Source organism: Thalassophryne amazonica, chromosome 19 (assembly GCF_902500255.1).
Source record: "Thalassophryne amazonica chromosome 19, fThaAma1.1, whole genome shotgun sequence".
In the NCBI taxonomy this organism is placed as follows: domain Eukaryota; kingdom Metazoa; phylum Chordata; class Actinopteri; order Batrachoidiformes; family Batrachoididae; genus Thalassophryne; species Thalassophryne amazonica.
In genome coordinates, this window is record NC_047121.1 from 64,340,041 (window position 1) to 64,357,067 (window position 17,027).

The 17,027-nt window shown below is 41.3% G+C and overlaps 1 protein-coding gene across 3 annotated transcripts in view; it reads right to left on the minus strand.

The window, feature by feature from the left end:
- Positions 1-17,027, minus strand: part of ttll5 (tubulin tyrosine ligase-like family, member 5) — a 107,106-nt gene that overhangs the window by 14,945 nt on the left and 75,134 nt on the right. For 2 of the 3 annotated variants that reach the window (XM_034195590.1, XM_034195591.1), the window contains exon 28: positions 9,936-10,125. In XM_034195590.1, the coding sequence (XP_034051481.1) occupies positions 9,936-10,125 (190 nt within the window). Of the gene's footprint in view, positions 1-2,713; positions 2,911-9,935; positions 10,126-17,027 lie in introns of all 3 variants that reach the window. The other variant, XM_034195589.1, reaches the window with a different exon arrangement.

A 17,027-nucleotide genomic window follows, 5' to 3' on the forward strand; every position in this document is an offset into this window, starting at 1 on the left:
TAGACAAGGGGTATGCAGCTCTTCTTGATAAAATGATAGGATACGCATCCGCACACATGGGCTACGATAATTTCTAATATGGAACAATTTGATGCAACACAATTTTTTGTTTAATTACTGATTTTCCTTGATAAATTAGAAAAAGCCCAAAGTGGCACTGCTTACATTCAAATACATATTTCATTTGGTTTTTACTACTGTGATGTAGCCGGCTGGCACTACCTCTGCTTGTCTTTTTCTTCAACACTGGAGGCAGCACCACAAACAGTAACATAAAGGGCAGCATAGAAGAAGCCCAGAAGATGAAGTCAGCAGTTGTTAGCAGCATAAATATCACGGTATAACTTTCCTTTTCTGAACTAGCGTGAGAGCATTAACACACTATGATACTGAATGCAAAGATCAAACACGTACATTTATCCATTGTAGTTTACTGTTAGCTTGACTTTTCTTCTTTGCATGCTTTGAATAGCCTTCTGCTAGCAGCGTATATGAAAACATGTAATGAACTATGTCTTTCACATATCAACTATATCTTTTATATCACAGAACAACAAATTACCACCATGGGGAGAATTTCTACAGGTATATTGATAATGATACAATATTGGACATGTTGATTTTGTTTTTACCTGTCAAAGTGAACCTTCCTGTGACCAGACTTGTGAGAGCCTCACAATGAACTTTTATGAGTTTGAAGGTGCAGTTGTAGTGTTACATGCAGAACCAAACCGATGTATAACGTGGTACATTTAGAAGGATTTGGGGGCACTTGAATTGATCTCGTTACCTACTGCTTCAAAACTGATTTTTGATTCACATCTGTAAACCATTACACTCCTAGTACAGACAAATAAAAGAAGCATGAACAGAATCCATTCCAACATCCCCTGTTTACACTCTGTGGCAGGGGATCAACATTTTAAATTCGGCAATCCTGTGTGTAGCTATAGATCTGGTTGATGTTGGAAATACTGAACATCATCTTCAGGCCCTGAGGGCAGAGTGACAATATCACTTGGATAAACAACTACCAAGTGTGAGTGAGTGATCATCTGTGGTAAGTTAATTAAGGGAAAATAATATAATGTAAGTACAAGTAAATTACAATCAAACAACAGTTAGGCTCCTGAGGTATGTATCAAGTTATATAACCTTGAACTGACTTAAAACATCAACACACTGACTCCATTAGAAATTGGAGTGCAGACTCACACTGGGATATATTTCAGATGCGTGTCTATAACAAAGGTCTTGAGCTGCCCCTAGAATTACATCTGAAAATAAAGGGAAGAAACTTATTATCCTACCATTTTCTGCAAACAATCACCTCCTTTTCCTTGGAAAGACTTTACATTCTTTGTCATTCTTTCTTTTCCCTTTCTCTTTGTTCCTTCTTTTCATTGTTTCCATCAGTGCATTGCTGATCCTGGAGCTTCCGTTTTTCCCACACTCTCCCCTGTCACATTGATCGGCCACAAAAATGCAGGACAGTGGAGCGTTTGAGCGGGTTCTGGAATTTTTCATACAAAGAGTAAACATAGCAACTGCCAAGAAGACACACACAAACACATAGACGCAAACACTGCACCTACCTGGCTGACCTAGCCTGTTGTATAACCCCTGTCCTCTTAACACTTTGGCTCCTTTATGAAGTCACGCCAGATGAATGAATGAATGAATGAATGAATGAAAAGCAATGTCATTTCTCAGCACCGTTTCCCCAAATCAACTGTAGAACAATCATTTCATTAATCGACTACTAGCTGATAGCCAACAACTACTTTGACAACTGTCATATCACATAAATCATTAATCTAGCATAAATTCCGAAAGCTCTCGCTTCATTAACGTGAGGTTTTGATACATTTCTCTGTTTTGGATCACCGGGAATTTGGAGTAAATTAACTACTGCACAAAAACAGAGATGAAATAACAGCAATGGTGAGCTGCAGCATTGTGTATATGGTTAGCAGCAAATTATCTCCAGAGAAAATAACAGTCAGCTAGGTGGGAAACTCGCATGTCGTTAATTCCACAGATAGAACAAACAGTGTGTGAGACAGAGGCAAAAAGCACTTCCAGCCTCTGTTCTCATCTGCCCCTTCGTTTTACACACTGGATAACTGTTAAAAGCCCTTTGGCAACGCTGCAATGTCCTTTAACTAAACAACCACTGTTGATCACAAAGACTTTCTCTTGTTGTGAAATTTGGCCAGATGTTGCACTAATACCGTCATAACGCAAGCTGGCAGTTGAACCCTGTTTCCCTCCTTTCCTTTTATTTCCCCTTCTGTGCTCTTCAGCTTATCTCCAAACCAAACAGGATTTAAATGGTGCTCATAGTCCAGGCCCTTCCACTGAACCACATTCTGTTTATGGTTCAGGCAGAAATCGGGCCTGTGATGAGGTTATTTACTCAACAGGCAGATATTCCCCTGCAGCCAAAAGACTAGGAGCACTGCACCCCCCTCCCAAACACATACACAGTAACTCTCATTAGCCACAGCTGTATGTGTGCATGTGTAACTCACTGACACATGCACCCTGGTCTAATCAACAAACGAGGGCTGTTATATTCCATCCCACCCCACTCCTATCACTTAATGTGCTATAAATTAAACAGTGACTTCAACCTTTAGCTATACTGACATAAATCAGATCCACTTGGTACAGAGTTCGTTTTCTGGTTCAGCTGTAATGCTGGTCTTACTTGATGAGGCGCTTTGTTGCAGTTTTCCTGATTTGCCCATCTCGAGCACTGCTGGGTGGTTTTGGGGCAAGAACCGGATTAACACGTGCCTGGATGAGGGTGTCACTATGGCTGGGATTGGGCCGCACTTGAAAGCTGGCTGGAGGGCAACTGGATGAGTTTGTGGGAGTCTGGCTTGCCTGCTCTTGTAACCGAGCCTAAGAAATAAACAAGATAGTTAGCTGCACTTCATAAAATTAATGAAAATTATTTTACTTGTGGTACAATGTTCAGTTTGATGGTAGTTTGAACTTTACACACAGCAAAAAGAGTTGCTAATAAATTATGATAATCCACTCGTAACCATTATTAACCCTGCTAACGTGTAGCCTAAAAAGATAAGTAGAACCACCTGTGTGATATCAATTACACACAGCAGGGGTCTCCAGCAATTTAATTATGCCACACTGGACTATAGGAGCATATTTGTGAATGGACTGCATTTATATAGTGCATTTCCATCTGCATCAGATGCTCAAAGCACTTTACAATACAAGGTGCTCACTACACACCGGGAGCAACTAGGGGATTAAGGACATTGCACAAGGGCCCTTAGTGATTTTCTAGTGAGGCTAGGATTAGAACCAAGGATCCTCTAATCTCCAACCCAACACTTAACCACTAGACCATCACCTCTCCTGGTCCTCTTGTGTCTGTCTTGTCTGTCCATTGACTGTTAGATCTCATATGACCAAACGGTGTATTTTCGTCAGATATGGTATGATGTTACCGTTTAACTCGAAACTAATGCCTGTATCAAAACTTGAACAGGTGACACTATGTCATGAAACTTTTGCCACTATCTCAGCTACCATCTGGCAAATTTTCATATTCACTATAATGTCAGTATCTATACCTGCCATGCATGATATTAAAAGCATTGTGAGAATGAGCACACTTCCAATTTATCCCAATGAATGAAGAGTAGAAAAACAGAAACAGAAATGTACTTAGTAATTTCTGTTGGAGCCACGGGCAAGTGTCTTCGAAGCAATCTACTATCCTTATTGTTTTTCCTCAATTCTATCAGCATCTCACTTTACAATGAAAAAAAAAATGCTCCAAGAACAAGCAGGAAATGAAGACCCCTGCAGTAAGCAACACTGCATACAACAATAATAAAGGGTTTCTTGCTTTCTTAATAACTGTAGTGTAGTAACTTTATTTGAAGCCAAAGTGCGATGGACCATATCTTCAATCCCGCCATACATCACAGCATAACAAGCACACTGAGCTTGCTGACTTAGCAATTCATTGTGCTATATAAATAACATTTTCTTGTCTTGTCTAATGCGTCACTGAAAGTCAAAGCAGCAGTGTGATTCATAACCCTCCTCTCTGTTGGCGCGGAAGGCAAAGTACGATCAGTGGCTCGGCCCGGGTTCAGACGGTCCTCTAGTGTACACAGCTGCAACAACATTTGAGAATACAGGTATTCCAAGCAAAGCAAGCACAGCACAGCAAGTAGATGTACATTGAGACATTGCCTATCTTCTGAAAAATATATCACGGGTCTTGAAAAAAGACCCAAAATAGACTGTTGGAGGTTCACACATGGGATGACATTCAGTCCATTTTGAGGAATTGACTTCCAACTAAACAGTTCTAAAAACCAATGAGGACAAAGTGTGGTATTTTTTTGCAGACAGTAGCCATGTCCCAAATAAGGGGTAGCATCCTTCAAAAGCTGCATGTATTGATTGCCTGTGTCACAGTGTCGTGACTAGGCTGTCCCATTTTGAAGGCTCCTTGGAATGCAGCAGCAGGTGTATCTTTTGCGTCCCAGAAAATCCAGATTCAGATTACTTTATTAATCCCAAAAGTGCAATTTATTTATACAGTCAGCCCATCCATAATTACAGAATAAACACAATAAAAAAGATAAGGAATAAATAACAACCATTTAACATCCACAATTAAACATCGTCACAACAATAATCACAACCAGACAACACAGCAGAGCGAATTCACTTGTGCATTTAGCAACCTTATGGCTGAAGGAATAAAAGAATTTGCATAACAGTTTGTTTTCCAAATTGGCACATAGTACCGCCGACCTGATGGAATGGATACGAATTCACTGCCAAGTACATGATCAGGTTGTGATATTTTGTGCACTTTCTGCACCACCTGCATTTTCCAAAGAGAGCAGAGGTCCATAAGTTGGACACCAATAATTTTGGAGCACACCCTGATGTCCTTCAGACACTTCTTGTTTTTCCACAGATAGACCATAAAACCAGCATATAAAAGAAAATGTTAAAAGACTGTCAATAAACGTTTGATAAAAGGTACATAAGATATTTCTACCGACACAGAAGGAAGAAGGAATTGATTTCCCTCAAGTGGATTCCTTAGTTTGCTGTCAATACTGTCAAGCAGTGTGAATCTCAAGAGTCATTGGTGATTTTTTTTTTCCCCAAGACATAATAGTTGGTAAATTTAAAACAAACAAACAAAAAACATCCACAAAAAGGACAAATTTGGGTTCCATATGTACAATAACAAAAATAAGTCATGTTGACAAGTAAAGTATAAATAGGTATTCACAAATGATTACTAAAATATGGGCTATGCCCACTGCGCTAGCTCGGCGAGTGAAGCTGTCATAGTTGCTAGGTGAAAGGGGGTAGGTAGTTGGAATAAGCTAATGATGCAAGACTCCCAGAACAGATGGTTCAGGCCTCGCTGGTCTCGAAAGGCCAGATCTTCACAGAGCGCAGCCTCTGAAGGATGCAGCCAGAATTGAGACACAGACAGTATCAATGACATATTCCTTTATAAAGTACCAAAATTCTTACAAAAATGATTGTGAGAATTAATGTATGTAACTAAGTCCCTTCCACTTTTCCCTTGTTTCACTCAGGGTCACCACAGCAGATCCAAGTTGGATCTGCATGTTGATTTGGTACGTTTTACGCTGGATGCCCTTCAAGAAGCAGGGGTGGCCTTGAACCGGGAACCTTCCGCACTGGAAATAAGTACACTTAACCACTTTCAGACAGTTGTTCCGAAACAACAAAGTGGAAGACCAAACCGAGCTGTGGATGGATGGATACCAATTCATTTGAAAACAATGACTTATATCAGTATATACGTATAGTGATGAAAATAAGTATTTGAACACCCTGTGGTTTTGCAAGTTCTCCCACTTAGAAATCATGGAGGGCTCTGAAATTTTCATCTTAGGTGCATGTCCACTGTGAGAGACATAATCTTAAAAAAAAAAAAAAAAAAATCCGGAAATCACAATGTATGATTTTTTAAATAATTTATTTGTATGTTACTGCTGCAAATAAGTATTTGAACACCTGTGAAAATCAATGTTAATATTTGGTACAGTAGCCTTTGTTTGCAATTACAGAGGTCAAACGTTTCCTGTAGTTTTTCACACACTGCAGCAGGGATTTTGGTCCACTCCTCCATACAGATCTTCTCCAAATCATTCAAGTTTGGACTTTCAGCTCCCTCCAAAGATTTTCTATTGAGTTCAGGTCTGGAGACTGGCCAGGCCACTCCAGAACCTTGAAATGCTTCTTACGGAGCCCCTCCTTAGTTGCCCTGGCTGTGTGTTTGGGGTCATTGTCATGCTGGAAGACCCAGCCATGACCCATCTTCAATGCTCTTACTGAAGGAAGGAGGTTGCTTGCCAAAATCTCACAATACATGACACCATCCATCCTCCCTTCAATACGGTGCAGTTGTCCTGTCCCCTTTGCAGAAGAGCACCCCCAGAGTATGATGTTTCCACCCCCATGCTTCACGGTTGGGATGGTTTTCTTGGGGTTGTTCTCATCCTCTAAACATGGTAAGTGGTGTTGATTCCAAAAAGCTCTATTCTGGTCTCATCTGACCACATGACCTTCTCCCATGCCTCCTCTGGATCATCCAGATGGTCACTGGTGAACTTCAGATAGCCTGGACATGTGCTGGCTTGAGCAGGGGGACCTTGCTGCCCTGCAGGATTTTAAACCATGACAGCATCATGTGTTACTAATGTAATCTTTGTGACTGTGGTCCCAGCTCTCTTCAGGTCATTGACCAGGTCCTCCTGTGTAGTTCTGAGCTTTCTCAGAATCATCCGTACCCCACAAAGTGAGATCTTGCATGGAATCCCAGACTGAGGGAGATTGACAGTCATCTTGTGTTTCTTCCACTTTCTAATAAATAATCATAACAGTCGTCTTCTACCAAGCTGCTTGCCTGTTGTCCTGTAGTCCATCCCAGCCTTGTGCAGGTCTACAGTTTTGTCCCTGGTGTCCTTAGACAGCTCTTTGGTCTTGGCTATGGTGGACAGGTTGGAGTGTGATTAATTGAGTGTGTGAACAGGTGTCTTTTATACAGGTAACAAGTTCAAACAGGTGCAATTAATACAGGTAAAGAGTGCAGAATAAGAGGGCTTCTTAAAGAAAAATTAACAGGTCTGTAAGAGACAGAATTCTTGCTGGTTGGTCGGTGTTCAAATACTTATTTGCAGCAGTAACATACAAACAAATTATTAAAAAAAAAAAAAATCATACATTGTGATTTCTGGATTTTTTTTTTTTTGAGATTATGTCTCTCACAGTGGACATGCACCTAAGATGAAAATTTCAGACCCCTCCATGATTTCTAAGTGGGAGAACTTGCAAAACCGCAGGGTGTTCAAATACTTATTTTCCTCACTGCAATAAACAAACAATTTAAATGAACCAGTGGAAATGAGATTCCTCCACCGGGTATCTGGTCTTACACTTCGGGACAAAGATGCAAAGCTTGAATATCTTGGAGGGGCTCAGAGTAGAGCCGCTGCTTCTTTGCATTAAAAGGAGCCAGCTGAGGAGGTTCAGACATCTGGTGAAGATGGCCACCGGTCGTCTCATTAGAGATGTCTTCCACACACGTCTAACTCGGAGGAGTCCCCGGAGAAGACGCAGAACATGCTGGAGGGATTATATTTCCCAGCTGGCTTGGGACCACATTAAATGCTACAAGACTTGGCCAAGGATAGGGAAGTGTGGGATGAGCTGCTTGGTCTACTGCCACTGTGACCCAGACCCAGCTAAGTGACAGAAAATGAATGAATGAATAAATAAATCCTCACCCTAGCCCTTTATACAGATCTGCCACAAATTGTAATTGTTTTGTGTAATCCTGGTCGAAAAACCAACCAACAACCATAAACCTAATTCTCTTTTTGAGGTATTAAATACAAAGCATAATAAAGAAAAGCAGTCACATTCAGGAAGGGTTACCCGTTAAAAACAAAGTGGTCTCAGGTCATTAAGGCAAAACTTCAAAGCAGTTGACATGAATTACAGCACATATTAATGAAATGCCATCCACTTTGAAAACAAGCTGAAGTTTCTTATTTTTCCCCCAGTTGGCTCCACTGAAAAGCACATTCTTCACATTATTTATTGTTTATGCAAGACCTCTTCAAAGGCTTCAGATAGTGGAAAATAGATTTAGTTCTGACATAATATTTTAGAGCCAAAATTCTCTCTCTCCTTGCAGTACTTGAGGAATGCTTTGCATAGATTCCTTCCACATTTCATGTTGTTGCTATTTTCTCTGCAGCTTTATACAGCTATCTAACAAGCTAATAGTTTTCCAGCTTCCCAGTGCAGCTGTTCAAAGGGCCAGCAGTGTGACAGGAAATATCTGATGCAATTTTTTTGTTGATAAATGAGAAGCCGAGTTTCCAGGTTGCAAGACCTATGGCCGCAATTCAGTTCGAGCAGGGCCAAGAAGGGCACCTTTCTTTGGCTGCCAGGTGGCCCTGGGCCAAGCTTGTAGAGGAGCCGCGCAGTCTGCGCCCAGTAACTGGAACATGAATTGGAGCACCGGAACAGGGCCCCGCCCTCCACAATCCCCCAGTCACCCCACCACCATCAGATTCTCTCCCACATGAGCACACATGCATACACAATCTATGAAATACTTCCTTGTTTGTGTTCAGTTAAGCCAAATACTTCAATAAATTTTCCAATAAGGCCAAGAAAGCAATGAGTGCTAGCCAAGATCTGCATTAATAAGCCCACTCTAAGAACTGATGTAGCCTTGTGTGAGCTGTGTTTCTTTAGTCACATCAACAGACAATGCAGGCCTTGAGAAATCCTTGCTACACAGGATGGCAGTAGTGAAAACCAGGACTGTTATTGCAACAAGAAGGCAGCTTGACGACAGGGGACTGAAGCCATAAAAGATGCCACTAGATTTGCAATCGTGATGGGAGTACCTTCATGACAACCAGTCCTGTTTGTTTAAAGCCTTACGCCCGGGTGTGCACAGTGAGATTTTTAGGGCTGTCTCAGAGGAAAGGTTAGCAAAGTGACAGCAACGTGAGGATATCTTTGGCTGTTGCTCTGAAATGGTGGGCTCACATAGCTCAGTGTGAGAGGTTCAAGGACAGCCGTTGTTAGGCTCAAAGACAGCCTGAGAAAAATATCAGACAGTGTTTGACATTATACGACTTATATCTACTGACCAACCAATATAAATGCAGCAAGAAATGATGAGTGCTTCATCCTGGTCTTTTCATTTAAATAAAAGTGCACAAGGAATTTGTTTCTGTGACAATAATAAACAGAAAGAGTCTGTCCAATCTGCTCCCACAGATGAGCCTTATTTTTTGTTTTGTTTCTACTGTGATCGATTCTGTGTGACATGTCACCGCATGGAGCCGCCAAATACAAGCTTCTGACTGGTTACCCAAAAAGGTGCTGCAGCAGTGATTAACTTATAAGATTGCTGAAATCACACAGTGTGTCATGTGACTCCAGACAGAGAGAAGGTAAGTTGAGTTGAAGGACATAGGGTCTATTTAAATCAACTAAATAAGTACTTCTGCTTCAATGTGATTGGTGAATGAGGGGGGATGATATGAGAAACTTGGTTAACAGGTGAAAAGTGCTCAAACTATGATGGAGTAAAAATGGCAGATACATAAGACAAGAGATGATCCTTGCCTTAGATCTGTTCCAGTGCTTTGTATAAGGCTGCAGGACCAAGCCAAGAGGAACACAGGACAGCACAGATGAGCACAAATACACTTGCTATTTAAAGATGTGGGTCCCTGGGTGTGAAAAAGACAACTGTGTCCATGTCTGTTGGAAGTAGCAATGACCTTGTATTGCACTGTACACTGCTTTGTCCTGGGTGTAAGAGGGTCTAATGTATCTTGTATGTATGTTTTACGTACCTCCTGTTGGTAATGTGTCTGGTCTTTTAATTGTGGAATCTGCAGTTTCTGCTGCTGCATTTGCTGGATAGCAAACTGGAGCTGTTTGGTTCCGTGGCTGGGTTCATAGCACTGCTTGGGGTTCGCTGTGTGGTAGCCAGTTTGCATGTGCCGATCCCAATAAGTCTTGTCATCATTTGGTGGCTTGTGGCTTTAAGAAATTCAATAAAGATAATTCAAATCAATAACCACAACAAAAACAAAAACACAAACACAGCTTCATTCCTGAAAGTTGTTACGTGACTGCTTAGCCATGTCTGTATACTTTATTTGACTGTTCACACCCAAAGAGACTGATTTCCTGCAATAAAAAAAACAAGGAAAAAAGAAAAAAATTGTGACAAGACAAGAATCAGAGGCATTCAAAATGCTACTGCTGAAGTTTTAGCTAGGAGAAGAAAGTTTGACCTTGTTACACAGATTCTTGCCTCATTCAACTGGCTTTCTGTTTATCTGAAGTGAGATATTAAGGTTTTATTAACAAGCAAAATCCTTTACTGACTACTGCCTCCTATCTGGCTAATCTAATTAAACATTATGTATCGACCCATGCTTTGCATTCTCAGGATGTGGGATTACTTTCTGTTCCAAAGGTTAAGAAGAAGTCAGCAGGTCATAGACCTTTTTCTTACTGTGCACCTGTTCTGTGGAATACTCTACCTGCTGAGGTAAAACAATCTGACTCCCTCGATTCATTCCAAACGAGATTAAAGACTCATCTGTTCTCTCTGTCCTATGACTAATACAGACTTGGCTGTACTGAATCACTTTTCCTCACCACCTATTGCTTATGTTCTTATTAGTGGAACTGGACTCAGTCTCAACACATTAGTGATTTCAATTTAAATTTTCAAATTATTTTCATTTATATAGCGCCAAATCACAACAAAGTTGCCTCAAGGCGTTTCACACAAGTAAGATCTAACCTTACCAACCAATCAGTATTACCAATTAGTGTTAGTGAAACTTTGGACTATGTTGCAGGCAACCACGTTAGCTTGCTGTCTGTAATTTTGTTGTTATATTACTGTATAGCGTTGCTCTGTGTTCTGTGTTCCAGCTGATTGGTTTCTGCTTTATTTTCTTACAAAGGGATCATCTGAGGACATTTCTGCAGATGACCACCTTTGCTCTGCCTGCACTAAAACTGGCAAGGATTGGGAGGAAGTGATGTATGCTGGCGGATCTGTGATCAGATCCGTTAAGTAATGTCCAACCTCAATTGTGTTACACTTTATGGTTCACGTTCTCTCCTGTTTGACTCGGACATTTCTTCAAGATGTACACTGGACTGTATGCGTACCTGGGTGCTTAGCTGTATCTTCTCTGTCTTGTATGCTTGACAATTCTTTGTTGTACTTTGTTTTATTTGTCAAACTGCTGTTGCAGATGGTCGGAAAAACACCTGAGGGAATGTTTCCTTACCACTCTTACTAATGTGCTTGCTCAGGGAGTGGATATCATTAGACCTTACCTTTGTGAAGCACCTTGGAGCAACTTATTTTCTGATTTTGCGCTATACGAGGTTTGTTAGAAAAGTATCCGACCTTTTTATTTTTTTCAAAAACCTGATGGATTTGAATCACGTGTGCTTGCATGAGCCAACCTTGAACCTTCGTGCACATGCGTGATTTTTTTCACGCCTGTTGATTGCGTCATTTGCTTGTAAGCAGCCTTTGTGTGAGGATGGGTGGAGTCTCTCGTCGTTTTTTTCTTTGCAAGGAAATGGCGGAACGACTGGAGCAGTGTGACTGCATCAAAGTTTGCCAGAAACTGGGCGACAGCCAGGTGGAAACCATTCTGATTATTCAGACGGCTTTCGGTGACGATCCTCTGGGCATCACACAGATTAAGGAGTGGTACAACCGGTTTAAAGACGTCCGCACAACGGTGGAGAGCGCGCCGCGCTCCGGGCGGCCATCAACATGCTGAAACGACCAGATCATTTCCAAAGTGAACGCTGTGATGATGCGGGACCCCGTCGTGTGACTATCCGAGAAATTGCGGAAGAGGTGGACATCAGCACTTTTTCGGCACATTCCACTGTGACAGAAGATTTGGCCATGAAAAGAGTTGCAGCAAAATTCATCGGCACGAAACTGATGGCGCAGCAAAAGTGCCTTCGTGTTGAAGTCTCACAGGACATGCTGGGACATGCCCAGCTCTTCCACCATTCGGAAGATTCAGACGGCTTTCGGTGGCTTTTCAGTCGTGTGACTATCCAAGAAATTGTGGACGAGGTGGGCATGTCACAACATGTCCTGTGAGGCTTCAACACGGCGGCGCTTTTGCTGCGCCATCAGCTTTGTGCCGATGAATTTCACTGCAACACTTTTCATGGCCAAATCTTCTGTCACAGTGGAATGTGCAGAAAAAGTGCTGATGTCCACCTCTTCTGCAATTTCTCGGATAGTCACACGACGGTCCCGCATCATCACAGCGTTCACTTTGGAAATGATCCGGTCATTTCAGCGTGTTGATGGCCGCCTGGAGCGTGGCTTGCTCTCCACCGTTGTGCGGCCGTCTTTAAACTGGTTGTACTGCTCCTTAATCTGTGTGATGCCCAGAGGATCGTCACCGAAAGTCGTCTGAATAATCCGAATGGTTTCCACCTGGCTGTGGCCCAGTTTCTGGCAAAATTTGATGCAGTCGCGCTGCTCCAGTTGTTCCGCCATTTCCTTGCAAAGAAAAAACGACGAGCGACTCCACCCATCCTCACATAAAGGCTGCTTACAAGCAAATGACGCAACCAACAGGCGTGAAAAAAATCACGCATGTGCACGAAGGTTCAAGGTTGGCTCATGCAAGCACACGTGAGTCAAATCCATCATATTTTTGAAAAAAATAAAAAGGTCGGATACTTTTCTAACAGACCTCGTATAAATAAACTGAACTGAAATCATGGCTGTAGAATGAGCTTATACTGAACATCACCATGAACAAAGAATTTTTAAAAAGACAAGAAATCTGAGATTCCCTGATGGCAGTTGCAGAGTCTGCACATTTCAAAGCAAATCAAGGTAAAAGGCACCCTGGTGCACTTATAAGTAAATAGATCAACTGAACTAGAAACCTTTCCTCTTTGTGTCAGTACTCTAAGAGTTTCCTGTTCCATTCACATCAAATTAACCTGAAAGCAAATCTTTTGACCAGCCCCACAGATTTGTAATTGGATTATCTGTCATTAGGATTAAGCTTTAGGGTGTTTTTTTTTTTTTTCCCTTCACTCTTCCGGCTCCGGCTTGAGCAAAAACTGATGAATCTCCCCTTCTTAAAACCTGACATAACATGCTGTATGTGGAATCAGATGTGGTGCTGTATATGTACAATTCAGCCAATAACAATGACAAAAGAGCAATGTTTCAATGTTGTGAGAAATTTATGTGAAAACTGAGAAAGTGGTAGAAGTGTTTCTGCAGAAACGGAATCCCTACAGGTTTAAAGGACAAAAAAAAAAAAAAAAAATGTTTTCGGAAATTCCTCCCACCTCATACAATAACATCTGTCCATCTGTCTCGAACTTATGAAAACACTGAAAACTTAAAGTCATAATCGCTGCAACATTTTTAGCACCACAGTATGAAACGCTCTAAAATTAGAATTCAAATAATCTTGAACAGCAATGCATACTGTGGGATAATAATGTAGTGTCGCTCAAGAGAGAGAGAGGAAAAAAAACCCTGCTTATGTAGCCAAACAAAGACACGGGAAAGGTTAAATTCATGCAAAAACGTGAACCATCCAAGCGTTTCTCAGTCCATATAATAGCACATATATTGCAAAAACAATCAATGTAAGCATGAGCCGATCCTTTTTTCTATGGGGTGTTTTTTTTAGCATTTGAAAACAAAGCCTTGTCTGTGAATTTCTCAAAGCCAAATACTTTACAAATAAGAACCTGTTCTTTTGTTTACAGCAGTCATTTGTGTTTACTTAGCTGCTGCTTGCACACAGGACCACAGGGACCTTCAGCGCTACCATTTTATTAACATGCAGAATAAAAAGTAAACCTAGACGGGACTTTTCACAGCTCAGGAAAACATGCATTCCATGGGCACACTGTCACTGTATGGCTTGTCAACACAACACGGCATGCTTTCTTTAACTGTAGATCACCGTGACTTAGAAAAAAAACACAGCAGCCAATAAAATAGAAGGAAAAAAATAAAATAAAAAGAAGAACAGTGTTGCATCTGAGTTTCTCATCACTAGCGCAGCCTGTGTCGAGCTTCAAATATCTGGGACTTCCCTGCTTGCTGGACTTGGTGTTAGTGAGTGTCAGTTTACTTCATGCTGTGCTCACCCTCTGTATGCTGATATGACAAACTGTAAAACAACAGAGCAGCATAAGTTCAACACATGTGCAGTATCAATCCAACTCAAGTTTGAATGTGAGGGGGTGAAAAAAGGACAATTGGAGTCCATGAATGACATCATGGCAGTCTGTGTCTTAAAGCGCTGCTTTCCCAGCACAGACATTAGCATCTTACAGGGTTTGTGGCTATTTCAAGTAGTTATTCAATTGTGCATTCTTCCAGACAGTGAAAATAAAAAGGTGGTGCAAACCATGAGTGTGCTTGCCTCCCACACAGAAGATCCTGAGTTCAAGGCCCATTCTCATTGTGCACCTGGAGTTGCATCAGGAAGGGCATTCAGCATAAAAGTTGTACCAAATGTACACGCAGATCCATGAGCAAAACTCGAGCAACCAAAAGAAAGTTGAAGGTTTGATTTCAACCATTTTCAGCAGAGAAGAGACAGTTACACAACCGCTATGAGAGGAGACAAAGCAAAACTCTGGGGGACATTAGGGGAATTTAAAAACTGAACGTTGTATACCTGGCGGGGGAACTGCCCAGTCTTTAGCTGAGTAAAGTGGGTGACAGATAAATCATGCACATACAGGCTTGGTTCTGCTGCAAAGGTGTATATCTGCTCAGTAACATGGCCACAATCCTCTCACCTTCAGGGTTCTCTTCCATTTTTTTTATTACAGCATCTGGCTCCAATCAACAGGAATAAAACTTCTTCAAACAAGGAGAGACATCAACCCAATTTTGTGGGACATTGTTCCCCATCAAAGAGGTTTTAAATTTCACCGGTTTTTCTGATTGGTTAAATTTTTGGTTTGGTAAGTGAGTAGTCACGGAATGGGACGTACGTACAAAAAAAACAGACCAAGTTAAGCAACAATCTGGCAGAAGTCTGAAGAGAGCTAAAAATACAGTGTATGAATGTGGTATTTTTACAGTTAAGCATTAAAGCTATTTCCAAGTGCAACGACAATGAGCAGACTGCTTCTGCAACAACGACGCTAAAGGCACGTAAGCACAGACTCTTTGTGCAGGAGACCAACATGGAAATATAATGTTCATTTCTGACTGAGTGAAAACACCAAAATCATGAAACATTTACAGCACAGAATACACACACAATATATATGTACCCCTTTAAAATTCATATTTTGATCCATATGGATGAAATTAAAGAAACTGTTGAAATGTCTTATAATGAGAATACTTAATTTATTTTCACAATGGTCTCACACGGTGACTTAGTGGTTAGCACTGTTGCCTCACAGTGAGAAGGTCATGGGATTGATTCCCACCTGTGGCCTTTCTGTGTGGAGTTTGCATGTTCTCCCCGTGTTTGCGTGGGTTCTCTTTGGGTGCTCCGGCTTCCTCCCACATCCAAAGACATGCAGGTTAGGTGGATAGGAAACATTAAATTGTGCGTCTGTGTGGGGGGGGCATGAGTGTGTTTGTTTGTCTATATGTGGCCCTGTGACAGACTGGCATCCTGTCCAGTGTGGACCCTGCCTCATGCCCTATGACTGCTGGGATAGGCTCCAGCCCCCCGCGACCCGATCTTGGATAAGCGGTTGAAGATGAGTGTGTGTGAGTGTCATCTCACTATTACTTTCTGAGAAACTGACAAAAATGTTGACTAAAGATACAAAAAAAAAAAAAAAAAAAAAAAAAAAAAAAATTCCTGGATCCATCTGCTTAACAGATCTAATCCCAAATTTAACTGTTTTATCCACAGCCCATATTCTGTCCATTCAACTATCTTTCAAGGAAATTGGTTCAGTAGTTTTTGCGTAATCCTGCTAAAACACACACACAAACAGCACTTAAAACATTACCTCCTTGGTGGAGGTAATGTTATTAATATGTCACGGTGCTAATTTAGGTCAGGTCTGGGACCATGCACTGGGACTACGCTTCACCACATCTACCACACTACAGAACTGCCTTGGCTCCTGGATAATGACAATGACAGCCTAGATATCTGAGAATTATTGCGAGAAACCTAACCAGACATTGCAAAAACAGCTTTTTGTTTTGAAATCTGCTCCCATCGTTTCACACTTACAGTTAATTGAAATAACGTCAAAGGAAGTCAAGCACCGGAAACACTCACAGAGTTAGCTGCGGGTGTACGGAGACATGCAGCACCATTCAAAAACCCTCTGGCTGTCGGCACACTGAAGTGAGACAGCAGCTTTCTGAGTGCTGATGCAGCATACCTGGCCCATCCAGGCAACTGCACTTCAAAGAGTCTTGTTCCTCTTTGAAAAACCATCATACTTCACCCCTGTGGTTGCTCAAAGAGCCAGTACACTTAACAGTTTCAGTATGTTTGGCACAAACCACCAATTGGTGTGTAGGGGAGGGATTCAGGAAATTCTCTCTTCTAAGAAACAGTGCAGAGGCAAAAATAATAAATAAATAAATAAAAATCAAGGTAATTTATCCTAATGTTTTATTAAAGACATTACACTGGTAGCTGAGGTGAAAGCCAAAGCAACGACAGGGAGAAACAGGGTACAGGAAAGCTTTCTGTACTGTAAGCCAGCAACAAATAGACCGATAAACAGAGAGATAGATATTCTCTGGAGAGCTTTAGATTAAGCTTTCTCATCAAAAAGCGACTGTACAGTTTTCTTTCTTAAATTATTAAAATTGAATGTGAAATGCTGAAATTTAAAACAAAAAAAAAACAAAAACAAAAAAAAACAACAAAAAAATCTGATGACGTGCCAGTATAATA